Source organism: Rhinolophus hipposideros, assembly GCF_964194185.1.
Source record: "Rhinolophus hipposideros genome assembly, chromosome: 20".
Taxonomy (NCBI): domain Eukaryota; kingdom Metazoa; phylum Chordata; class Mammalia; order Chiroptera; family Rhinolophidae; genus Rhinolophus; species Rhinolophus hipposideros.
This window is the reverse complement of record NC_138066.1, coordinates 13,441,377-13,467,970: the sequence shown is the minus strand read 5'-3', so window position 1 is coordinate 13,467,970 and position 26,594 is coordinate 13,441,377. Positions and strand designations below refer to the sequence as shown.

Here is a 26,594-nt window from a genome sequence, read left to right as displayed (position 1 = left end):
AGGCTGACCAAGCCTCCACTCGCTGGGACACCTCCAATCAGTGTGGCCAAGGGAAGGGAGTGTGGCGAATGACACCCTGGCTTCTAAAGGCTTCTGCCCCCAAGTGACACACTTCTTTTTTTGTGTTTTCAATTGAAGTTTATTGGGGTGACAATTGTTAGTAAAGTGACACACTTCTAAAGTTCACATTTTACTGGCTGAAGCAAATCAGGTGGGAAATCAGGAGCGAGGCTACCATTTGCTTCCAAGATCGGGATGTTGCCGCAGCCATATTTGTAAACACCCAGTTCCTCATCTGAGGACCATGCTGGTCTCAAACACTCCCTGGTACCGCCCGGGAATGAAAGCAGAAGCAGTAGTGGTTTCTGACTTCAGGCTGGAAAAACGAGGCCCTGGCAGCTGTTCTCAACTCCTCTGCAGAGGCTCCAGGCCACATGCAATAGAACCGGCAGCAGCACTGTTAGCTGACAAGCTCAGAATGTGCAAGGCTCAGTCCTCAGAGGCAGAGTGGACTCAGGGAAAGGGGCTGCACACGCTGAGCACTGGGCTGGGCTGCCTGGGCTTGTCAGACACCCATCTAGTTCCTAATTTTATAATTACAGATTCCATCCACACACCCTGAGAATGCAAGTCAGAGGGCCAGTTCCTCCTGACAGACACGGCTGTTATCCTTTGACCTTTCCCTTGGTGCCTTCTCTCTCAGAAGCCTTCTTCAGGGGCTCAAAACGGATGGCGTCTTAACTCATTCTGGCTGAGAGAAAAATTACACGGCTTTCCTGAGTGATCTGCAGCCACTCGTCCTGGTAGAACTGTGGTGCAGACAGGTTCTTTCTACAGGAGAACATACAAATGATTCCTCAGGGCTATCAGGTCCAACCTCCCGCACCCAGCTCGACGGCTCTGGGAAGTTCCAGTCTTCCCAAACCAGACAAGTGTCTTTTATTAAAGGAAAAAAACTCTGAAAGAATGAGCTTTAGGGTATGAAATTCAATCGGCACAGCCAGGCAGATTCATCTAAGACCTTCAGACAATCATAGAATTCATAAAGTGATGCTTACAAAGAGACGACATGACTGTTTCCCAAACACAAAGTTGCCTGGGTGCCTCAGAGTCTGCCTGAGGCTGGGATCGCCCTTGGGAGTCTGGAAGTAGATGCGGCAGTGGTGGCCCTGTCCTGGAAGCCATTCCAGTCATCCTCCTGACCACGGAGGGATCCCTGCAGGGGTTCCTGCAGGCTTGCTGCCTCAGTGGGATGTCCTGCATGACAGAAACACATGGTGGGCCAGCAAGGCCACACCAAAAGAAAGAAGAGCTAGGTCCTCGCTCATTAAACTGACCACCCCTCTGGCAGGAGAATGTCCAGATGCATCCCTCACCTTGGAAAGATTCCAGGGTTGTTCAGGGGCAAAACCCACTGTTGCAGAGACCCAACCCTGGAAAAGGGTCCTGCTCGTGCCTCGTTAGACTCTTGGGAACAATGTGCCCGAGTGGTGGGGGCCATGCAGCACCCATCCCCCTTGCCGGTCATGCCATCCATCTTTCCTTCCCTGTTCCATGTCTTCAAGCCAGTTGTGTTGTGAGGATCTGGGGCACAGGCTGTCCTTAAGGGGAAGGACGTGGTGAGAAGGCCAGTACAGACTCCTGTATCTTCATCTCAGCCAGCCTGCCTCACTGTCCTTGGGCTTCCCCCTGCCCCAGCTAACCAGCTGTGTCCAGGGGAGAATGAGATTGGGAAGGGCTTGTGTGGTACAATCCACTAGGGAAGTAATTTTCCAACAGCACACATGACCCAACTCTGGGCTTCACGTCCCTAAAAACAATCAATCCAAAAGCTGGAGGCAGGGTGCGGGGTGGGAAGGGTCTTCTTTTCTTACATGGAGCCCACTTTTCTTACTTGCAGCTACCAGATTTTTGGTGCCTGAAGTCCACATTTATTTTCTCTTTGTCTGAAGGTGAATCACAGGTGAGCCTGCTACCAGGATGCTGAGCTACTGTTCCTTTTCCCTCTTTCTTGTTTCCACATTTACATTTGCAACCAGCTCTCAGGAGAGTCTCTTTCAGAAGGCACTGATTTGGGATCTGGTTGTTGACTCCTGGCTATATTATTAGAGTGTGCCCTGAAGGAAGGTTCTTGGTCAAGATGGTGCCTGAGAAGAAGCATTGTTTAAAAACTGCCCACCGAGCTGTCCAGAAAAAGGATGACCCCAAGATCTCGTCAGGAATGTTAATCAGATAAAATCTGCAACAGTACTTTGGCCATAGAGTGTGCTGACTAAGGCTCCTTCTGGTTGAGGTTTCTCTGGAACATGACCAGCGCTGCCCCCAGAGCTGCGTCCACATCCTGCCCGAAGGACACTGGGAAAGGGAAAGCCCTCTGCACTTCCTGCTTCAGCACCTCGTTCCTGGACAGCGCACTCCCACTGCCCACCACGCGTTCCACGCCCCACTCCTTGAGCTGCTGAAATGGAAGCATGGAATGCAGGTTCTGAACGATGCCGCGGCACAGGGCCCGGGTCACATGCCCCAGGGAGAGGTCAGAGGAGGAGATTCTGGTCACTGAGGCCAGCTGATCTGGCAGGTGCCTCTCGCCCAGCACTGTTGGAGTGATGGTTAGGCAGGTGTCTCTCTGCTGTGCAGCCGCCTGGATCATGCGTGAGTACACAGTGGACTCTTCAGTCTCCAGGCCTGCCAGGAACAGAGAAGACCTGTGAGAACTCATGCCCGCCTTGCTGCAGGGTGAAACAATATAGAATTCCCAGGGGGCTGGGGGAGCTCTACTCCCTGCTTCCCACTGCAGCTGGCTGCTTCCGTCTCAGGGACTCACACAGTCTGGCTAGCTATGCCCTGCCCCAGATCTCAGCCAGCTCTGTCACTGCAGACCCCAGCCCTAACCATCCCACAACTATGAGACCCTTGGTCCCAAGGGGCCATAATGTATGCACTAGTCAGTGAGTATCGTCACGGATGCTACTAGACTTACTAGCATTGTCAGAAATCCCAGGATCACAGGGCTGACCACGCTCTACACTATCCCTCAGCACAAGCTGAGAACCACCAGTCTAGACCAGTGCTTCTCACATTTGAATGTGCATAGGAATCACTTTGGGATCTTATTCAAATGCAGCTTCTGACTCCCGTGCCTGAGGTGGGTCCTGAGATTCTGTATTTGTTATCAGCTCCTAGAGGAAACCAGGACTGCTTGCCCGAGGACCACACTTTTTGAGTAGAAGGTTCTAGACCGGTGCTTACCAACACTTGAGGGCAGCAGAATCAGCTGAGGAACCTTTATAAAATGCTATGCTCAGGCCCCACCCACTCCCAAGACCAAATAATCAACATTTCTGCAGGTGGCACTAGAACATCCACATTGTTTTAAAAACTCCACAAGTATTTCTAGTGTGTAGCCAGTGCCAAGAACCAACAACGTACAGTCACCATGGAGTCTCATCATCAGCACATTTAATTTATAGAAACTCAACTATACATGCTCAGGAACTACAGAGAGAGAGAGAGAGAGAGAGAGAGAGAGAGAGAGAGAGAGAGAGAGAGAGAGAGAGAGAGAGAGAATTTAAATATCATAGTCAAAATTTGATCAGTATGACTTTGATTAAACATGACAGAATGGATAAAAGTATCTTTCCTCTCCTTCTAGAAATCCTACTAAAATAGCAGAAAAAATCATGTGTTTGGTGGGTCACCTAGCACATGTGTACAAGGACATAAATCTGTAGGACTGAGTCCTTGAAGAGGAACTGCTGGATCAAAAGATAGTCACATAACATTTCCTCCTTACGAGTTGTACCAATTTACACCACACAGCAGCATGTAACAGTGACTGTCGCTCCATATCCTAGGAAACACAGTGTGTTGGAAACTTCTAAAAGAATCGGTATAAACATAAAACCACCAAACTAATGGGTAAAAGGGAAAGGAGATAAAAAAGGAAAAAACAGATCGATCAAATAGAAGACAGAGACACTAAGGAGGTGTGATGACTAAATGTAACACGGTATCCTGGATGGAATCCTAGAACAGAAAAAGACATTAGTGGAAAAACTGTTGAGATCCAAATAAACTCTACAGTTTAAAAATAATAATAATAATGTGTTTATGTTTGCCTAATCAAAATTCAAAATATTTTTTAAGGAACTGTGGAAAGAAAGTGTTCTTTCTCACTGGGGACCACTTGGGCCACAGCCCAGACTTAATGGGGCACCTGAAGGAAGGTGGATACCAGCTGGAGGCCTGAGAGACCTGGCTCCCAGCCCTGTGTCTGCGTCCCTTGGCTCAGCACCTCCTCAGAATCCATTGGTGGGGTTACGAGTAGCCAAATGTCCACGCCATGGGCTTAGAACCACAGAACATCAGAGTTGGAAACACACAAAAGGGAAGGGAGTTACCCAGGTCACATAATGACTTGGGGACAGAGCTGGGAACTGAGGCCTCTCTCCTCGGTTGCACCCAGCACACTATGCTTATTTCACAAGCGTGATATGGCACTTCCTATGGGCCAGACACCGTGCTAAGTGCTTCGCAACATTAACCCACTTTATCCTCACAGTGCTTTGAGGGAGGCACTAGAATGACCCCCCTTTTCAGATACACAAAGCAAAGCATACAGGAGTTAAATGACCTGCCCAAAGGCACACACAAGTCGCAGAGCTGGGATTCAAACTCAGGCCTCCCTGTTTCAGAGTCTCTGCTCTAAATTACCACCTGCGGAAGGAACCCCTTGTTCCAGCCTCTGGAATATAATGCAAATATAGGATGGTATTCTGAATAGAGCAAGTTTCATTTTGTATTTTATGCTTTAACATGGCCATTTCTGGTTTAAAAAGTATGTCTTTTATCTAAGTACATTTTATTATATTTGCAATTATGTTTTTTCAATCAAATGACATAACTGAAAATTTCATAAAAGGTTAAGGTACATAAGATACTAACCTTCAAAACACAGTTTCCTCAAAATAAGAACCATGAAAATGCAAAAAGACTTTTGTTCTTTAAAAGTCTTACAGAGAAATTAAATATTACCACGTCTTTCAGGGGTAAGAAAAACAGTCACTTCTGTATAAAGAAAAACACCAGCCGACTCAGTAAACAACATCTAGGTTCTGATAACTGGTGTTGCATCTTGAAAACTTTTTCTGATGCAAGACAAAACGAAATCAAAGTTCGATTATTTAAATGAAGCATTCCAGAGGAGACCCCAGCCAAAGGGGCAGAATGGACACACACACACACACACACACACACACACACAGCAATCCTGACCTCCCTGGCCAGCCTGAACAGACCCGCATGCGTCAGCAACACTTGTCTACATGACTGACCCTCAGAGCATCCCTTGGCTTCCTCACTGTGTAGGGGGTTTCCTGGAATTACATGCCTTTGAGTTCCTACAGGTAACCAATGCATTAGATAGAGGAACATGATTTCCCTACACCTGGACAGCTGACCAGAATTTTCATGTCTATTTGAAGTGCTTGGAAAGGGAACCTCTCCGCAGGAGGGAGATTTCATGTTTCCCTATAAATGTAGAGCAGAGAAAGGCCTGATCGACTCTACCCTGAAAATGAAAGAAGAGAGCAGGAGGGTATCCATACCCAGGAGGGAGCTCGCTCAGAAAGGGAGTCAGGAAGTACTCGCCAAGATTAAAAGCTATGAAGATTTCATAAGATTGTATGGAGTCTTTTCCCTCATTCGTATTTGATCCTCTTATTTTCATCTGTCTGTAGTCATCAGAAGTAAAACCTCAAATGCAAGGAACCCAGGAGCTTACTGGCAGAGAAAATGAGACCTTGGGGCAGGGAAGAGCTGGGAGACTCTTAGGACACTCCACAGTCAAGGTTAGAGGAGAACGTGCCCTCTGAAAAAAGAGAGTAGGTGACGGCAGCTCAGAAGATGAGAGGGAAGAAGGCTACAAGCTCAGATCCCTAAAGAAGGAAAGGATGGCTGGGTCTGAGACATGGATCTAGAACGTGTTTCCACGGCACATGCAGCACCAAGACACTGCCACGTGGACAAGACAGCACACCGCTGTGGGGGCCACACATTACCTAGATCCGCCATCCACTGAACCAGCATGTGAACGAACGTGGCGAGCACATTGCCCCCATTGAGTGACGCTGCCACTGCCAGGTAGGTCCTGTCAAAGTATGGGAAGTAGGCAACTGGGGCCGCAGGGTCTGGAGTCTGTGCCAGCTGGAATCCTGAAGGCATGGCGGCCACCAGCTGAACCGAAGTACTCATGTTGAGAACTGGGGTGCAAGGAAAGCGGAGGTTAGGCCTGTCGGGCACACTCAGAAGTCACAAGTCACAACAGGGCAGGGGGAGAGCGTGCTGGTTTTAGGAACATGTCCACAAATTCTTTGACACTGCTCCTGTCAGGAGACCCTAGTTCCCCTCCCCCGAAGTGTGGGCCGGACTCAATGACTTGCTTCTAATGAAGGGAATAAAGCAGAAGTAACAGCGTGTGACTTTGCCGATGAGGTCATAAAAAGACGCCGCAGCCTCTCTCTTGGCTCACGTGCTCTGGGAGAAGGCAGGTACTGTGTTGTGAGCAGCACCATGGCAAGGCCAACGTGGCAATGAGCTGAGGCCGCCTGCCAACAGCCACATGAGGGAACTGAGAAGTGGACCCTCCAGGCCTGGGCAAGCCTTCAGATGAGGGCAGTGCCAGCCCTCTGACAGCTTGACAGCAGTCTCCTGAGGGGCCTTGAGCCAGACCTTCCAGCTACACCCAGATTCCTGACTCGCAGAAACTGTGTCATCTATTTTAAACACAGACATTTACAAAACGAATTTCAAACCCAGGCACAGACACAAAAAGAGAAACTGGGTGAGCTAACAACTGTTGGCTGTTTTAGGCAACTACGTATGGAGTGATCTGTTACAGAGCAATAGACAACTATTTACGCAGAGTAAGACCTCAGCCCAAATGTTTTATTCTCTTCAGAGGTCTCATTCATTTCTGGGAAATTCCACCTCCTCTCATTTTCTTAATGAGACCCAGCACAGAGGGAACGATTTTCTCCTTTAGATTGAGGCCGGAGCCTGCAGATCTAAGAGTCTCTTTTCCAGGAGTCTCCTTTCCGTTTCTCACAAGACCTGACCAAAAACCCTGCTCTCCATCTGTTGGGGGCCAAACTTATACAGGTCAGCATTCGACTTTCCCACCTACTGGGGGCTTAGAAGCAAGGACAGCAAAAACAAATCTCAGGAAGCCAATAACATCTACTTTCTGCCCCATCAAGCCTTTCCCCATAACTATAAACCAAAAGCAATGTGCCCACACCTGTCCCCTCAGATGGGGGTGTCAATGATGGGGGCCCGTGGGGATCCATGGACGCAGCACAGCTGAGCACCGGCTACTAGCCCCCATCTGGAACCAGAGACTACAACCGGCTCAGTGAAGAGGGAGCCTAAATCTCACCTGCTTCCCATTTGACAAACCCCTCAATCACCATACAGAGAGCACATTTACATCCAGGCACAGGACAGCCCTTTGTAGGCTAAGGGCCTACAAAGGTCTAAGATTTGAAAACCACCAGGTAGGAGGAAAGAACCAGGCCTTTACAGGCAGCAGTACCCCAGTGCACCCCTACAACTACCTCATGAGAAGACATCATCACCCTCGCTGTGGATGATGACGAGGGTTCAGGAAGAAAAGTCGCCTGCCCAAGGTCATGCCAGATGGAAGAGAGGGGCTGAAATTCCAACCCAGGCCTGAGGGCTGAACTCCAAAGCCCACGTGAGTTCCGTGACATTTATGCTTTGAGATGAAGGTTTATGTAAGGAAAGAGATGGTGTACTAGGAAAACTAAAACAGAATCAATTTAGCCTCTTTTCCTGGGGCACTGATTTTAATTGAAAATTTGGGAGAAAAAGTTTTGAACAGTTTTGACCTTAAACGATTTTATCACATACGTGTGCAAACAAAACTGGCAGATTTTCACCTTTCCCTCTCAGCTAATCTTGAATTAACAGGAATCACTACCAAAAACAAAACAAAGCCAGTCACTTGAAATGTTATTTCTTAATAATGGAATGAAATAGGAAAAAACTACTACACAGAGGACAGAGGATAGAGTGCAGGTCAGAATTGTTAAACTCGGGGGTGAATTGTAATCCTTCTAACTGATGGAGGAAAACCGGATGTGATGTTAAAGAGAACCGAGGTAAGACGAATGAATTCTCTGATCACCTTGATAACAAGGGACTTCCAAATCAGACTCGTTCAGCCAGACTGCTGTGAATATCAAATGAAACACATATCCTGCAACCATCCTGCTTGGGCAGGCAGGCCCAAATTCTACCCTAGCCCAGGGATGGGCAAATGACGACTCGTAGACCATATCCAGCCCATCCCTTTTGGTATGGCCCAGGAGCTAAGAACAGCTTTCACTTTGTGTGTGTGTGTGTGTGTACTAATAGCTGTATTGAGATGTAATTCATATAAATTCACTATAAAATATACCCCTTTAAAGTACACAATTAGGGGTTTTTTAGGATATTCACAGAGTTGTACAACCACCACCACAATCTAATTTTAGAATATTTTCATCACTCCAAAGAATCCCCGTACCTGTTAGCAATCACCCTCTCCCCTTCCAACCCCTGGCAACCATTAATCTACTTTCTGTCTCTGCGGATTTGTCTATTGTGGACATTTCATAGGAATGGAATCATACAATAGTATATGGCCTTCTGTGATGAGCTAAATTCATTCCTTTCACTTTCACTCACATTTTAGCTGTGTGGGTACACCACATTTTTTTAATCGGTTTATCAGTTGATGGGCATTGTTTCTACTTTTGGCCTATTATGAATAATGCTGCTAGGAACATTTGTGTGTGAGTCAGTGTGTGGATATGTGTTTTCAGTTCTGTTGGGTCACATGGTAGCTCCACGTTTAACTTTTGAAGAACTGCCAGACTGTTTTCCAAAGGGGCTGCACTAGTTTACAATCCCAGTAGATGTTCTTCCATTTTCACATGGTTGAAAAGAAATCAAAAGGAGAATATTTCATGACACATGAAAATTATATGAAATTCACATTTCAGTATCTATAAATAGTTGTATTGGTGGAACTAGCTGGGCCCATTCACTCATATATTGGCTATGGCTGCTTTCACATTCCAACAGCAGAGTTACGTAGTTATGACAGAAACCACGAAGCCTAAACTACGTATTATCTGGTCCTTTACAGAAAAAGTTTGTCAACCCCTGACCTAGACTGATGCCTCCACCTCACAGTAACTCTCTTACACTAAAATACAGAAAAGACTCTGCACTTCTAATCAGATGGGATGAAACTTTCATTGACAAACACAAAATAAGAAACCTTAATATACTAATATATTTTCTTGGTCATGGCGTTACATAGAAACCAGCCAACTAGATAGAGAGAGTCACTTCCCTCCTCTAGCCCTAGAGAGGAAAGGCACAGACTGTGCTCAGGGGTGGAACTGGCCCTGCTGGATGATAACGTCCCCGAGCAGGGGCTTCACATGTAGGGATGGGGGTGACTTTCACGTTTCCAGAATAACTGACAGGACGCTGAGGCTGCCAGGTATGTATGCCCCTCGGACCCTCACACAGAGTAGAAGTCTGAGGAGACTTACCTGCATCTGTCCTTTGGGCCATACAGGAATAGACAGAGGCCTGTAAATCACCCAAGGCCACGCCCACCTGTGTCCCCCTTGGGATTTCAAACCATGCCTGGGAAGTCCTGCCTGCCACGCTGGCAGGCTGGGCAACGTCCGGGAGCAGGTGGACAGGAAAGCCCGAGGCCCTCAATCTGCAAACCGAAAGTAGACAGTGTGTTTACCTAGTGCTTGGTTTTCTGGGTTTTATGGTTTCCAGGAACTTCAGCAAAGGAAAGTGCTATAGGATACAAATAGGAGAAGGGAGGGTACATGCCAGTGTTTTCACAGGGACCTCTTTGGTTTTTCTAAAACCAGGAGAAATAGGTTTTTAAAAGAGTAAACACTGGGTTTCAACAGCTTGGGATTGGCCTCGAAGGGAAGAAAACAAGCAGTGTAAGCAGGGATGATCAGGAAGAATTAGGTAAGAGCCAGCTAACCCCGGGCATCCAGCCCCCTGCGTTTGAAGGGAACAAGAAGACTCTGCTGCAAAGGGAGGCAGCCAGAGTTTCAGTGTAAAGTCAAAGTTGGTTAGCACAGGCCAAACCAAAGTGAAACCCATTGGTCATCTCCTGAATACCAAATGCATTCCTCACTCGGGGTTAGTGAACATGGGGCTGCCAATTTTACAAAACATGCTAGAAAGTCCTTTACCTGAACTACCAGGTGCTTTTTGTTTTATTACAGAGCTCAGAATTGGGGCCCTGAAAGAAGTGAACTTATTGGACACTGGACTTCTGGACCTGAAAATGCAAATGATTGTTTAAACAGAACTCAGAAGGCATCTCTCGTGCCTACCACTTTCATTTCTTCACCTTCTTTTAAAACATATTAAAGAGTAAAAATTGTTTATTGAAATCTACAGGCTAGACCTGGGTCACAAAGAACTGGGGAGCCCAACCTAGGTCTGGGTGACTTTGGAGGAGCCTCTCCAAGGGCTTCACTTGCCGCCAGGCCCACCCATGCCCAGTGACTGTAACAGGCTCAGGGGTCGGGTGGCGTTGGCACCCTGGCCTCTTGGAATCCCCCACTATTCCCAAACGGGAAAGCCCCCATGAAGCTCTCGCTCTAGAGATTCAGCCCTTCCGCTGGAACAAGCATGCAAGGTTATACTCACATCTCCACGTTCCAGGTTTGGCTCTGGGTATTGAAATATCCCCAGCTAGCGGCATTCTGGTCGGACATCAGGGGTCTGGGCAAGCCACACAGCATGGCAACCACGTAGTCGTGGATGGTGCCAGCTGCATCGTACGACTTCAGGAACTCTGGGCTGTTGTACACACCAGAAAAAATTCAGCACGGTCTGACAGTGACCTGCCAGCACGTGCGCCACTTAGCTGTGGGCAGTGTGGACTAGACGTGGCATAGCTGGGGGGCAGCCAGAACCCCACAGGCTCCCCCAGATGGACCTCCTGCGCTGAGGCCCTCCCAGTGACGCCAAGCAAAGCTGTCATTAGGGGAGGGCAGTCCCGACAGGATACACTCTACCTGGGAAAGCAGAACATCCGTCCTTCTCAGCAGCCCTGCCCCCACCATGAGCTCCCCACATGACCCTCGGCACCCCTTGTCCTTTCTGGCCTCCTTTTCCACCTCGGGGTTAGAACAGGATAACAAATAGAGAGCCCTCTGGGAAATGCAGCAGTTCTAGACCAAGGCTCGGTCTGTGAACTCACCCTGTGGCAGGCCACACTCATTGAGGGATTCTCCAGAACACGAGGTGACATTGATGGGCTACAGTGCAGCCCCCTGGCCAGTCTCCTTCCCCTGGAAATGCAGCACCCAATTCAAACAGTGGTCTGTACCTATTTTTCAAAAGCCAGAAGATGGTTGCACAGCCAAATCCCGTGGCCACACTGAGATGGGACTCTGGCTGGGGCAGAGAAGCCAGGAACTCGCTGCTACACCGGCCATCCTGCCATGTGACCAGTTGGCTCACAGCTCCGGGCTGGAATACATGGGCGGCCGCTCCCTCTGTCCATTCACAGCCTGGAACAAAGGAGATTATCCAAATCAGAGAAAAGAGCCACTGACCAGCACCAGCATAGTCATGAGACTACTCTGCTAGTTACGTTCTAGCACGGACCATATGACTCATGACAATGCTTCACCCACTTCACTCTCATATGGATTCTGTTATCAGAGCGCCTGGGTTTTAGCACCGGCTCCACCACCAATGGTTATGTGACCCTAGATAAGCTGCTTACTCCCTCCGTTTGTCCCACTTTTTCTATGTTCCTTTTTTGTCATTTTTTAAAGTTGATATTATACCTCCTCCCGTCACCCAGCTAAGAACCATGGCACGCTCTCCAATCCCCTAAGCTCTGTCCTTCCAACCCCCATCATGCTGATATTATCTAGCCTTGATTCTGGATGATCAAGGTCATATTTTCTCTTTTCCTTTGGTCTTAGCTAATTGATTTTTAGACTTCAAACTACTAAGGAATCTGGCCATCTTTACTTCATCTATCTCTTGAAACAGCTTCTGGATTTTTCTCTGCTCTTATTAAAAATTTCATCCAAAACTGTTTCCAGTGTAGGTCTTTCTTGGCAAAGTGTCTGAAGGCCTCTTACCTCAGAATGCCTTTTCATATCCTCCTATTTGAGTGACAGTTTGACCAGCTACAATAGTCTAGGTTCTAAGTTCCTTTTCTTCTATACTTAAGAACATTATTTGGGGCCGGCCCGGTGGCTCAGGCAGTGGGAGTTCCATGCTCCTAACTCCGAAGGCTGCTGATTCGGGAATCGAACATTCCCTCATGGACCAGTGGGCTCTCAACCACATGGTTGCGAGTTTGACTCGAGTCCTGCAAGGGATGGTGGGCTCCGCCCGCTGCAACTAAGATTGAACACGGCACCTTGAGCTGAGCTGCCTCCCAAATGGCTCAGTTGGTTGGAGGGCATCCTCTCAACCACAAGGTTGCCGGTTCCACTCCCACAAGGGATGGTGGGCTGCGCCCCCTGCAACTAGCAACGGCAACTGGACCTGGAGCTGAGCTGCGCCCTCCACAGCTAAGACTGAAAGTCCAACTTGAAGCTGAACAGCACCCTCCAAAGAATTTTAAATTCTTTGTCCATTCTAGTAGTTCTGCTTCCGATAGAATCTCCATCAAATAACCCAGTATGATGTTTTCCTTGTGAAACCATTGCGCTCTTCAAAAGTCTTCTTATCCCAACTTGTGAAATCATTTTGCTCTAGGAGTACTGGCTACTCCATCAGGCAATGTGTGAATGGACCAGACCTCAGTCCCTTTCAGCCCTGAGGGGTTAGGGAGGATGGCTTAGTGCTGGCCTGGATCCATAGCTAAGCTACCCCACCCTGTAAAATATCTCCTCAGGTCAGGATTTCTCCTCTGCCCTCCAGAAAGAAACAATGTTAATAGGACACTTAGATTATAGGTCACTATCCTTGGGGTTTGGCCAGGGACACCTGTTTTTCTCCACTACCTCGATTTTATTCCTGGAGACACCTGAGTTCCTATAGGTGTGGGGAAAGGTGCTGCTTGTCCCAAAGCTATGGCAAGCCAGGGAAATGAGTGGTTCTGCCTCCTAGTCTATCCTTCCACAGGCCAAGTTGACTACCTCTCGTCCCAGACCCAAACCACCAAGCCACACATACCTGCCCCATCACAGCAGGCTTTCTCACAGTGCTCTCCCCTTTCCCTGGTGTTTTTCTCTTATAATTCCTCTGAAACCCATCTTGGGGAAAAGAACCAGCAGTCAAGCTAGTTCAGCGTCCTGGTGGCAACTGCATCTGGAAGTCCAGAGGTAGAAGCCACTTATAACTCTCTTTCCTGGATCCTGGGGGCCCTTTCTGCCTGTGTGTTGACTTGACTCTCTCAGACTAGTAGCAAAGGGAACGGTTAGAGTTAGAGCTAGGGTTGTGTGCTGTGTGCATTGAGTGTGTAGGGTTGTATGTATTAAATGAGTTAACACATGTAAAGCACTTAGAACAATACCAGACACGCCGTAAGTACCCAATGAATGTCAGTGACGATGATAAGGGTGATAATGACAATGAACTTTGACCTTCTAAACTCTCTCCAGGGTCTCAGACTTTTCCAGCAGCCTTCGAGAAAGAGAATATGCCCCATTATATATCTTTTGTTCTTCTTCTCATACAAGGGATATTTCCCACACTGCCATGCAATATAAATACAACCACTGCAGCTGAACGGGAAAAGGATGTTGACAGTCAAGAAAAGTTATCAGTAATCAAGAAAACTCCAAATTTAATGGGTGGAGATGAAACTCTGGCTTCCACTGCAGAACAATGCTGCCATGAAGCAAAACAAGGCAATGCCCCACATAAAGCTGTTTCATGGCTGTGTTTGATCTCGGACCCCAGATTTGGGAGCCACGACCATTATACGTTTTCTTACAAATGTGCTCCTTAGGAACCAAAGAAAGAGATTTAACTGCCCCTCAGGCCATGAAACATCGCTTCATTTATTAATTCATTCATTCATACGTATATGCATGATTGAATGATATATTTATTGAGCATCTAATATGTATTAGGCACTTGTTCTAGTCCCTGAGATGACAGTGGTGAACAAGGAAAAGTCACTGCTTTCAGGAAACTTATGTGGAAGGGATACCGACTACAAACAAGCAAATACATGATATGAGGTACTTTTAGTTGCTATGAAGAAATATATGGCAGGGTAAGGGAATAGAGTGATAGATTGTTAGTGGGTGATCAAGGAAGTCCTCTCTGAGGTGACGTGTGAGGAGGGACCTGAACAGAATAAGGGCGTGAGCCGTAAGAATATCTGGGGATACATGTTGCAGATAGATGGGCGAAGGTTCTGAGGGATTCTGTCAATCTCTATTTAGCATCACTGGCCATTACCCAGAAGACCAGGGAGGCAGGTTACAGACGTACACATCTGAAGCATGTCATGTACCACTCGGGGGTGGGGATGGTTCTCCCGGGAGTAGTCTACCCTCATTTCGACCTAAACGTAAAGCTGAGATTCTTACTTAGCCCAGTCCTAAAGCTGGATCACTACAGCTTTTCTTCAACTCCTTTATCTGCATCCAAAACTCTTTTGATTCTTTTTTTCTCACTTTTTAGACTATCATTTTTATTTTGTTTGTGATATAAAACAAATATGGAGCTCTTACATGTACCAAGTAGTGTTCAAAACACTTTAAAAATATTAATTCATTTAATCTACATAATAGTCTTATAGATGTGACAATTACCCCCATTTTACACATAAGAAAAATAAAGAAAAGAGAAGTTAAAAAAATTTTACCAAAGGTCACCTAGCTACTAAGTGGTAGAATGAGGATTTAATTCAAGCAGCCTGTTTCAGAATCTGGCCTGACAAATATTTCTCTCTCTCTCTCTCTCTCTCTCTCTCTCTCTCTCTCTCTCTCTGGTAAAGAACTGATATATTTTTATTTTTTAATTACACAGGTGATAAATGAATGCATTCTCAACATAAAATGTTCAAATATTAGAGATAAAGCAAAAGGCCAGCTCGACCATCTCCACCTGAGTCCCAGGCTCCTTCCTGTCTCTGTCAGCACTTGTGGGGTAACCATCCAAAATTTTTACACGGCCACGTCATTTGTTTGGTTTGGTTGATTTGGGTTGGGTTTTGTTTATTTTTGCAAAACAAATAACACTACACTGCATTTATTTTTCTAGGAGTTGTTTTCATCATCTGACATGTTCTAGAGTTCCTTTTATGTCAGCATACATCAATGTACCTTATTCTTTTTTTGTTTGTTTGTTTAAAGATTTTATTGGGGAAGGGGAACAGGGCTTTATTGAGGAACAGTGTGTACTTCCAGGGCTTTTTTCCAAGTCAAGTTGTTGTCCTTTCAGTCTTAGTTGTGGAGGGCGCAGCTCAGCTCCAGGTCCAACTAGCCGTTGCTAGTTGCAGGGGGCACAGCCCACCATCCCTTGCGGGAGTCGAGGAATCGAACTGGCAACCTTGTGGTTGAGAGGACGCTCTCCAACCAACTGAGCCATCTGGGAGCTCAGTGGCAGCTCTGCCCACCATCCCTTACGGGACTCAAGGAATTGAACTTGCAACCTTGTGGTTGAGAGCCCACTGGCCCCTGTGGGAACCGAACTGGCAGCCTTGGAGCTCTAACCACCGGAGCCACCGGGCCGGCTCCTACCTTTTTCTTTTTAACTACTGTCTATCATTCTACAGCGTGGGCATATCGACACTTTTTTAATCATTGGCTTATAATTAAATGTCACAGTTTTCACTACTATAAAAACGGTGAACGACCATGATTATGCCTTCTTACACACATACATGTTAAAGCCCTTTTGCTGAACAGATTCCAAGTAGCAGCGCTATTGAGACATGTCGACGTCAGAAACGTCTAAACCTGTGGAGACATCCAATGAGTTCATGGGATGAATGAGTTCATGGGATGAGTTCATGGGATGAGTTCTGATGACAACTGTCGGGGAGCAAAATCTCAATGGATTAAGAAAATGCTCTGGAAAATGGCAGTTTTGTAGCTTATTTTATACATTAGAATCAAAGGAGGAGACGTAAGGAGGGTTCCTTGAAATCCATTGGGGGTAGATTAAGGGGTGACAGAAAGCAAAGCGGGGAAATCTCTGGGATTAGATAACAAGTAAAATGGAGACACACACACTTTTTTTACATCGGTGGGTACAGGGTAGTTAACAATTCACAAGTACAGCTCATAGAGATGGTGTCAAGATAACAATGAGGGGTTCTGTGGTCTCCTGCTCTGGGGCAGTGGGTTGTGCCCTGGGGGGGATACGGAAAAAGGGATTCCTCTGATATTCCAAGTGTATGTTATCTTAGATGTAAAAAGACAACAGACAGGCTCACCTAAGGTAAAGACTGACCTTTGTCAAGGAAGTTACAGGCCAAGGATGTGACTACGGGCCATGATCTGCTCTTAGGAATTTTTGTTCAGACCATCCTCTGAGGGCCGCCATGCTGGCCTCCCCTGAGCTTCTCAGGTTTAGTATGTAGCCCCTTTTTTGCCTACAGTCATAGGAGCTATCTTATTTTTTTTTTCTTTTGGTAGCAGCTACCTTATGCATCAAATGGCCCTCCAAAATGGCTATGCTGACTGACACTGCCAACAGCGGTACTTGAAAGACCAATTTTCCACCCCCTTTGCCAACTTCTGACATTATCAAACTTTGATTTCTTACAGTCCATTGGGTGGCAAATGGTTTCTCGTTGCTGTTTTCGTCTGGGCTTCCTAATAACTAATGACCTTGAGCATCTTTTCATATGCCTCTTAGTCATTTATATTTCCTGCTCTAGGAACTGCCTGTCCTTCTCCTTTGCCCATTTTCCCACAGGGCCACCTGTCCTTTCCTTGTTAGTAGTTCTTTATATGTACCCATATTCATTCTTTTTCTATTATAGACTAGCAAACATTTCCTCCCCATCTGCTGCTTGCCTTTTAGCTTGGTTTTATGATCCCCACTTCTCTTCTGCTATTACTGAGCCTGAAAATGGAGTCTGGAAACAGGCATAACCACAGCTGTCTCAGAAGACACTGGTCATTCCCTCTCCTCTCCTTCAGCTGGCTCGCTTGTACCCGCATGGAAGCATTTAGCTCTCTGCTCAGGTTGACTGCCTTGGATGTGCCCTGCAAAGTGAGGGCTTCAACCACTCCTTTCTATGTCTCCCCCGGGGCCCAGCACACAGCCTTACATGTTGTAGGTACTGAACCCAAACTGAATTATGGCCGCCGTTAAAAGCAGAACAACTTGATCCCAAATATGATTTCACCTAACTCTGCTAAGCAGGTATCATCATCGTCAAACAGTGGCTTTCCTTCTTCCCAGAAACAGAAAACAAAACAAGAAGGCATGCGGGCTGGCTCAATGAAATATTAAGCAGCTGTCTCCAGCGAGGTGAGCCATGGTTTGTGTGGTTGTTACAGAGTCCAGGAGATGGGCAGAAAGGACGGCATATGACCAGACCACAATCGTTAGAACTCTGCTGTCCTCTTTGGGATGGGTTTTAGTATTAAAAGGACATTTATACTCGTTAATGCAAAATTAAGGAGTTTAAAAAGCTTTTACTACCTAGACTCCCTCTGAGAGGTCAGGTCTAACACCCTAATTGGCCTTCTGCTCCTACTATTGATTGGAGCCAAGCAGGTCCTGTGGACCCAGCTGGCCTGACAACAGGCAGATGAGAAGGAAGGGGAAAGGAGGGAGGCTGCACTGGCTTCTACCGGTACCCAGCGCATCCCAGGAACTGGTCACAGGATGCAGCACTAGACATCAGTCATGCTGCTGAGAGGCAAGTCACCACTCACATGGCCCAGAGGAATCAGAATCGCTGACCCTCCAGACAGGAAGGGGTGAATCCAATGTTCAAATCCCCTCAACTACAGCCCCCCCAAAGTAGCCATCCATCCTCTGCTTAAAACACCTGCAGTAAAATACTGGTATTTTGGAAGCTGCGTGATAGGTATGTGTCGGTTCATTATACTACTCTCCCGACTTTTATGTCAATATAAATTTTTTTATAATAAAAAAATATGTTTGCAACACTTGCCATAACAAGAAGCATACAACTTCCTACAGAAGCCTAACCCTTCCTTGGCCATTCTGTTGGGAAGCTCCTCCCTTCCTTGAGCTATTGTGCCCTCCTATAGATCTGGTGCCCCCAGAGGCCTTTCAAAGCGCAGCGTCTGAAGTCAGACAGACCTAGGTTCAAAACCTGGAGTCGCCACTTGCTGCCATATGACCCCGAGCACACTCTTTTAACCTCTCGGAATCTCAACTTCTCATCTGCACAGTGAGAACAGTCCTGTAAGCTATGTCATAAGGGTGTTGGGAAAGTTTGACGCGATCATGCAGGTAACATCTTTAGCCCAGCACTTGGCATGTAAAGTGCTCATTGATATTTAACTGGCTTAACTCTCCTCCTGGAACAAGTCACCCATGTCTGCACTGTGGCAGATCTGATATGAGATGACCAACTACATAATGCTTAGCTAGCAACTGAGCCCGTCAAAGGACACACCCTGGAATTTGAAAATCGCAAATACCTGTGATTCTGTTAAACAACAGAAACTACACCCAAATTCAGAAGTGTTTCCTCTGTGCTTTGGTATCTTCTACAGCTACACGAACCTCTTAGATGTTGGCGGTGACACTCGGAGACACTCACACGGATAAAGAAGAAGCTGTGGGAAATCCACTCCATGGAATCCCACAGGGAATCAGAGGCAACTCATCTTTGCCCCTCTCCCTATTCCTGGCTAGTGAGCAGATGATGTGTGAGTGGACAGTGCACTTATTCATGACACGTTTGTCCCGGACAGGACGTACACACACGAAAAGAGGCAGCATGTGCCATGTCATCCCCACAGCAGGGTAACCTGACCCTTCAGACAGCCCTGGGCAGCACTTTCCTCGTCCATAGGGATTGGTAACACGTGATTATCCCCAGAGCCCAGCATACCTTGGCCTGTTTTCCAAAACATGACTCCATGCATCTGTCCTGACACTCCGATGCCACAGACTTTCCGGAGCGCCTGCTGGGGAAGGGCAGCAAGGCATTCGTTTAGGGCTTGGATGATTCTACTCACATCCTGCTCCCGCGCCTGCAAACAGAACAGGATACGTTGAGCAGGGGCATACAGACAGGCAGGCAGCGGCCTCCAGGGATTCCCTGGGTGGTGGCTGCCCTGATAATTCCGCTGGGATCACGTGCTGACCAGTGTCAGGGAAGAGATGTGAGACTAAGAGTTCTCCACCACGTCCAGCAGCGCTTGGAGTTGGAATGCGGTGCCCGAGGTTCCACTCCCTCCCTTCGCAGATTGAGGCACTGCTGCAGATTAGGTTCGACAAATGGCCCAGGCTCTCTCCTCCACTGTGACTGTCAGCTGAGAAAAGCACTGTCCCTGCCCTACAGGAAGTTACATCTAGCAGGAAAGACAGGCAAACACAAGACAGACCAGGATGTAAGGAGAAATGAGGTAAGGGTCTTTCGCAAGGCACATAGAGGAAGGGATAAGAGACGATGGAACACAGCAGGGAGGAACCTGGCAGGAATGGTATAGACAAGAAAGGCTTCAAGGACGAAAGCACTTTAGGATGAGCCCTACCTCCTGGGCTTTAGTTCATCCATCTGGCAAGCATGTCCTGAATGACCTGAGGGTCAGGCCCTGGACTTGGAAACAAAAACCCACCTAGGGAAAGCAGGCACGGAGGAAGACCAGGGAACACCTGGGCACAGCACCAGCAGGATGGGCTGGGGGGGCGGGAGATGAGGCTGGGAAAAGGGGGAGGCTGGGGCCCAATCAGCGAGCCTCAAGCCCCAGGGCAAGGGGCTTCCTCAAGGAAATGGGGACCTCCTGGGGCTTTCTGAATGGAAGAGCATCATCATCAGAGCTATGTTTTCAGAAGATGAATTGGGCAATGGCAGAAGCTACATAGAGAGAGACTGATAGTGTAAAGAGATTTGGCGTGGGGGGGGGGGCGGGGGGCGGGGGTGGAAAAGAAATTCAAGAAAGTCAGGACCATCTTTTCCTGATTTGCCTTTTCTTCCGGCTTGCTGCCTCCTTGAAAACTTCTCTAGGTAGAATAATCTTGAGAGATAAAGTCACAAGAGATAAGCAGAATGTAACCAAAGAGCACCTTAATAAGAGTCGAATGGTCCTAAGAGACAAGAATATGAAAAGAAATCAGGATTTGGAAAAGTCTTTGGAGTCAGATGGGAAAAAGCATTGCGGTATCTCAGAGCTAAAGAAATATTAAATTCAATCCAGCAGTACATCCAAATGGGTGGGAGGTGCAGACTAACTTCCAAAGTAGGCAACAATGTGACTCAAACCTAAGAAATCTGGTTTTCATGACTACCTCTTCCTTTAAATTATGAAGTCCTTGTTAGAGACTAGGAATAGGACTCCAGGGTCCCACCCCATCCCAGCGGATGCCTCTAATCAGAAAGAAGTCTCAATAAGCGAAGCAGGCCACCACAAAATATACACCTGGGAAAGCAACCCAAGTGATATCATTGTTTTCTCGGTGAATAAGTACATTTCAAAATGGAATGATCAATTAAACATGAGTGTTTAAAAGAATCATTCCTATGTGATTCACATTGTGCTTAAGGAATCTTTGGGTATTTGGTATTTTAAGTAAATATACATGTTTAAGAGAATTTGGCCTAGATTACTTTTGTTAACTCCAATTTTAAAATGTGAAATTGAAAAAACAAAAAGGAAAAGAAAAAGAAAGATAAAAAATAAAATGTGAAACTGAGTAACTGGTCTAGATTTGTGATTATAAGTTCAAATCTCACCATATGTATCAAAGGATTTGAAACATTTAAGAACATTTGAGGTTTGCAAAGTTGTATATTTAATTTATTAAATTTATAAGAACTATTCTGAAAAGACCGTGTTTCCCCGAAAATAAGACCTAGCTGTACAATCAGCTCTAGCATCTTTAGCAAAAGTTAATATAAGACCTGGTCTTCACCTCAGAGATAATGTGGATGCCTGATCACGGCATTGTACACCAGAAGCTAAACATTAATGAATGCCAACTATAATTTTATATATATAATGTGATGGCTGGATGTGAGGTCGGAGGGATAGTGGATGGGGGCAGGGGGGTTCACAGCGTGAGGGATATAAATGATGAACGTCTAAGTATTACCTGGTCTTGTACACCTGAAACTAAAAAAAAAAAAAGAGACCTGGTCTTATTTTAATATAAGATCTGGTCTTATACAATGTAATATAATTATAATATAATGTAATGTAATGTAATATAATATAATTCTGGGTCTTATATTAATTTTTGCTCCAAAAGACACATTAAAGGGGCCAGCCTGGTGGCTCAGGGGGTTAGAGCTCCGTGCTCCTAACGCCAAAGGCTGCCGGTTCGATTCCCACATGGGCCAGTGGGCTCTCAACCACAAGGTTGCCGGTTCGACTCCTGATTCCTGCAAGGGATGGTGGGCTACGCCCCCTACAACTAACAACGGCAACTGGACCTGGAGCTGAACGGCACCCTCCACAACTAAGATTGAAAGGACAACAACTTGACTTGGAAAAAATCCTGGAAGTACACACTGCTCCCCAATAAAGTCCTGTTTCCCTTCCCCAATAAAATCTTAAAAAAAAAAAAAAAAAAAAAAAAAAAAAAAAAAACCACACATTAGAGTTGATTGTCCAGCTAGGTCTTATTTTCAGGGAATCAGGGGATTTAGATCAGACAACTGCAATGCCTACAAAATATGTTAAATGTATAACTACAGTTTAAAACAGCTAAGATATTTAACTACGATGGGATTAAGTATTATTCAAAGGCCCTCAGAAATGATGGTTCATGTTAGACTCATAAATGGAATAAGCTTTATAAGGTACATTAAAAGCTTAAATAAGAACTAGGGTTCTGAATTATTTTGATTTCAACCAAAGTAAAATGTTTCTGCCACATAGAAATCACCTCCAGGCACAAAATAAATTTACATTTATATAACACCTAGAAGAATCCATGGAAAAGTCAAAAGAGGAAAACAGAATGTGGCTGAGCCCTTAATAAATTTAATCTGTTCCTTGGGGAACTGAAAAAGCTGAGGGTCTTGGAAAAGCATTTGACAACTGAGCCCTCAGGCCCCTTGCTTCCCTCCAGGGGGATTGCAGCCCTCCCCTTCTTGGAGCAAACCTCTCACTTGCCCCTTCAGCCTGCTGGCCTTAGGCAGGGGCAATTCTTTGCTCATAAGCATGAACAAAGGAGCAGAAAGAGAGGTGAAGAGGGGTAGAACCGGGGAAGAAGGAATAGAGAGGGAGCACAACTCATTTTCCTGAGGAGGCATCTCCAAATCCTAAGAAGACTCTTCATATATAGGAGAGACTACAGCAGAACTGACTTGGCAGGGAAGACGGGTAAAGAGACGGGGCATGACCGTGCACGATTCCCCAAGGAGGGAAGAAAGAAGACAGTGGGGGAAGAAAGAAGTAAGCAGGAAAAAGACATTTGTTTAGACCTGCAGTCATTAGCTACATGTGGCTAACCTGAATTGAGAGGTGCTGTAAGTATAAAACACAGACCAGATTTCAGATATAGTATGGGGGGGTGGGGGAAAGAATGTACAATATGTCATTAATAATTTTATATAAATTATTACATATTACAATGTTACTATGTTGGAAATACTGGGTTAAATAAAATATGTAATTAGAATTCATTTTACCTGTTACTTTTTACTTTTTTTTAATATGGCTACTAGAAAATTGAGCATAACTGGGGTGCCTCACATTTGTGGCTCGAATTTTTATTGGACATTTCTGGTTTAAAAAATTCCCATGTGGCCATCAGATGGTGCATCAACCCAGGACAGAGGAGCTGCTGTTTAAAATGGGCCCAGCGTAGGTGAGTTGTGTGGGTGGGGATAGTGAGGAGGGAAACAGGCCATATGGGAGTGAAGTCAAGGAGACAGTCTGTGTTCAGCAGTTCGCTCAAGTTTTAGCAGTGAGTGTGATGGAAGACAGACAATGGGTATACCCACCATGCAACAGGAAAAGCGCTGCCCCCATGCCTTGGTTCAGAACATCAATGGGCCTACATCCGGATCAAATCCTAGGACTTAGATTTGAAAGGAGAACTTACAGTCTCTCAGGACCTCACTTCCCAGATGACCAAGAAAAAAAGGACCAATGGTCATGCCAAAAAGGGCCGAGCCATGTGCAGCCTAGGCGAGGCACCAGCTTCACCCGATGCGTGTCCAGGGACAAGGCCATTAAGAAGTTCGTCATTGGAACTTGTCTCATTAGGGAGACCCCCTCAGGGATGATGTCGATGCCTGATCCCTGCACTGTACACCTGAAGCTGAACAATAATGAATGCCAACTACAAGTTTATATATATATATTATATATATATTATATATATATATATATATATATAATATATATATATTTACAAGAAGCGGAGTACAGGAGTAGAGACAGTGGAGATGTAATGGCTCTGTGCGATGTCAGAAGGGTAGAGGATGGGGGGAGAGGGGTTGTCACTATGTGAGGGACATAAATGATAAATGTCTAACTATTACATTGTGAATAATGTAACAAAATAAATATTTTAATACATTTATTTAAAAACTAATAAATAAATGAAACTAATAAATGAAACTAATAAAATAAATATAAATAAATAAGAAGTTCATCACAGGAAACATAGTAGAGGCCGCAGCCATTAGGGACATTTCCGAGGCGAGTGTCTTGGAGCCTATCTGCGTTTCCCAAGTTGTATGTGTAACTAACTACATTACTGTGTGAGTTGTTCCATTCACAGCAAGGTAATCGGGAATCGCTCTCCTGAAGCCTGAAGGGACAGAACACCCCCACCCAGATTTAGACCTGCGGGCGCTGCCACACCACCTCCGCCAAAGCCCATGCAAGGAGCTAAGTCCTTAAGGACTAAAGAAGTCGTCTCTGGAAAAAAAATAATAAAGTGGTATACTTTAAAAAAAAAAAGAAAAATGAACTTAGAATCTCATTCAACCCTCCTCCGTGACACCCCTTTTTACAACTGAGGCCCAGAGAGGAAAAATTAATAACTCAAGAAAGAGTCAGAGAGCTTCCGTCAAAAACCCTGGTGGCAAATACCTAAAAGCCCGACCTTCCGCATGCTGCCAAGCTTGACCACCATGGTATACACAGTACTTCTAAAGAGTGAGAAGTATGGTCCCGAGGAAAGGCCAGAGCCATCAGCTATTTCTATAGACCATGGTTCTCCCCCCAGAGGTGATTTTTGTCCCCTAGAGGACATTTGGCAATATGAAAACATTTGTGGATGTCACAGCTGGGGAGGAGGGTTCTGGCATATAGTGGGTAGAGGCCAGGGTTGCTGCTAAACATCCTACAAGGCACCAGACAGCCCAAGGCACAACAAAGAACCTTCCAACTCAAAAAAATCAACAGTGTCAAGGTTGAGAAATCCCACTGTAGATGAAATTACAGGAATGCTGTTTGTCCAAGAGCACAACACACATGCCGGGGATACAAAGGGGGCTATTACTGGCTCCCCAGCAAACCCTTCATTAGGCAGGTGTGGTGCACTGGTTATGCCTGTGAACACAGAACAGCCTGTTGAATGCTGGGGGAAGTGGGGAGAGTAGTGTTCAAGAAGTGGCCCTATTTCAAGAGGAAAGGGCACGGCCTAAGCCCACTCCCTGTAATCCTGGCTCTTCTGCTCACCTCCACAGGGTCAGAGCTGACTTTGCCTCCATCTCATAGTCCAGGAAGTGAAATAATCATTCTAAAACGCATGTCCCGACCAAACTAATTTTGAAAGCCTCCATGAAAATGCAATGTGCTCCTGAAACCTTTATCCTCTGAAATGTTTCTGAGCAAGATGGACTCTGAACCCTGAAGAACTGACTCCAGATATGTGGCAAGAGCTTGAGAAAAACAAAGCTCTTGGGAGTGGGGCTTGGCTCAGAAAATCGAGGTTTGTGGCTAGCAGGTGCCATAGAAGCCACCTATTTCAACTAGGAGAAGAAAAAGCTGAGACACAGAAAAAAGTCATGAGGTTACTCAGAAAGTTCTTTGATATTAATTTCTATTGTCAATCAACTGAACATAGAGCTACCTTTTTGGGGGAATATCAGCTCTGAGGATTGACATCCTTTCTGAACGCACATTTTACAACAGAGCCCACTACAGTGACAGTCTCCATTTCTATCATGTATTTTTCACAAGATACTAGTTGTGATGTATTATAGTTTTATAAGATAACAGTTGTAGTGTATAATTATCAATCCAATCTTTTTCTAATCGAGGTATCTCTCAATGTCTTTCTGTCTTTCCTCCAAGATCTTTCTGTCTTTCTGTCTGTCTGTGTTTCCTCCAAGATGTCTCATCCTTTGGGGACTTGCTGCCGGCGGGCGGGGGTGGGGTGGGGGGGTAGGGGGGGGAATTTTTGTTGACCAGGTGTCTGAGTTTCTCAGTCCACATTCCTCTAGGGTTAGGCCTGATTCTGCATCTGACTTCCAGAGGAAAACCCAAACTTTCCCCTGGGGAACAAGCTGAACTTGAGGACACAGGCAGGCGTGAGCAAAGAGCAGCTAGAATGACAAGGAGGCCTGAGGCCCGTCATTCCACTTTACACAAGGAGAGGAATTCCCCAGCGGGTCAGGGTACAGAAAGTGGAGGGCAGAGAGCAAGGGGATACAGCGCCATGGACAAGGCCCCTAGAGGAGGCCAGAGTGGGAGATTGGTGTCAGCAGCTAGGAAACCTCCTGGGACCAGGCCTAACGGATCAGGGGAGCTGTAGCAGGCAGGCGGAGATCAGGCAGCCTGGCGCAGTCAGGGAGACTTCGCGGAGAACGGGGGTGTCGGGAAGGCCTCCTTGAGAAGGAAGAGGGTTGTCAGGAGGCTCCTGGAGGCGGCGCGGCTCCAGGGCGCTGCCTCACCTGGGGCGCAGTCGCCGCGCTCTGGGCCGCCGCCTCGGCCCGCGTAGCCCGGACACAGCTGGCCAGTACCACGAACCCCGATGGGTGGCCGGGCGCCGCCTCCACCACCGCCGCCTTCACCGATGTGGTGCCCAGGTCGATGCCAAGAGTGACGGACGGTGTAGTCAGGGCCATAGGGAACCGCGTAGGTCTCGTCGCCTCGGAGGCGCCCCCTCCCTCTCACTTCCCCCGGGACCTAGGCGCCGAGGCGGGGCCCCGCCTGCCAATGCTCCAGCCACACTCCACGTGAAGCTGCTCGTCTTCCCATTGGCCGAGGAAAGCGGAGCCCCGCGCACCCCTTGCAGCGCAGCCCAACCACAGACAGAGAGGCGGCGGAAGGCGGGACCTAAAGGTTCCACGACAGTGGCGGCGAGTCCCTCGCCAGGACAGTCCCTGCTTTACTCTCCAAAGCAGTGCAAAGTTCGCCGACAGGCGCTCCGGGCTCCGAGAACCTCTGTGTCCCTAAAAGTGACTTAATCCTTCCTGAGAACCG

The 26,594-nt window shown here is 46.7% G+C and overlaps 1 protein-coding gene and 1 pseudogene across 6 annotated transcripts; one reads left to right on the top strand and one right to left on the bottom strand.

Annotated features, from left to right (window-relative positions):
* Positions 1–122: 122 nt before the first annotated feature.
* On the bottom strand, positions 123–26,345 carry SHPK (sedoheptulokinase). Of its 5 annotated transcripts, none has more exons than XM_081028799.1 (7): positions 26,063–26,345; positions 19,094–19,235; positions 11,450–11,633; positions 10,765–10,917; positions 9,627–9,802; positions 6,060–6,260; positions 123–2,685 (listed from the first exon to the last, which is right to left on the bottom strand). In XM_081028799.1, exons 1-7 carry the CDS (start codon positions 26,234–26,236, stop codon positions 2,273–2,275), a joined length of 1,443 nt encoding a protein of 480 aa, XP_080884925.1. In that variant the 5' UTR covers positions 26,237–26,345; the 3' UTR covers positions 123–2,272. The 5 variants fall into 5 exon arrangements, with proteins under 5 accessions (XP_080884925.1, XP_080884928.1, XP_080884926.1 ...); XM_081028800.1 differs by having other exon boundaries at positions 130–2,685; positions 19,094–19,169; positions 26,063–26,272; XM_081028803.1 differs by lacking the exon at positions 26,063–26,345 and adding an exon at positions 19,350–19,537 and having other exon boundaries at positions 130–2,685.
* On the top strand, positions 23,282–24,884 carry LOC308489245 (small ribosomal subunit protein eS26-like; annotated as a pseudogene). Its single transcript has 3 exons — positions 23,282–23,410; positions 23,818–24,042; positions 24,854–24,884. The product of its transcript is annotated as a small ribosomal subunit protein eS26-like (transcript).
* Positions 26,346–26,594: the final 249 nt, after the last annotated feature.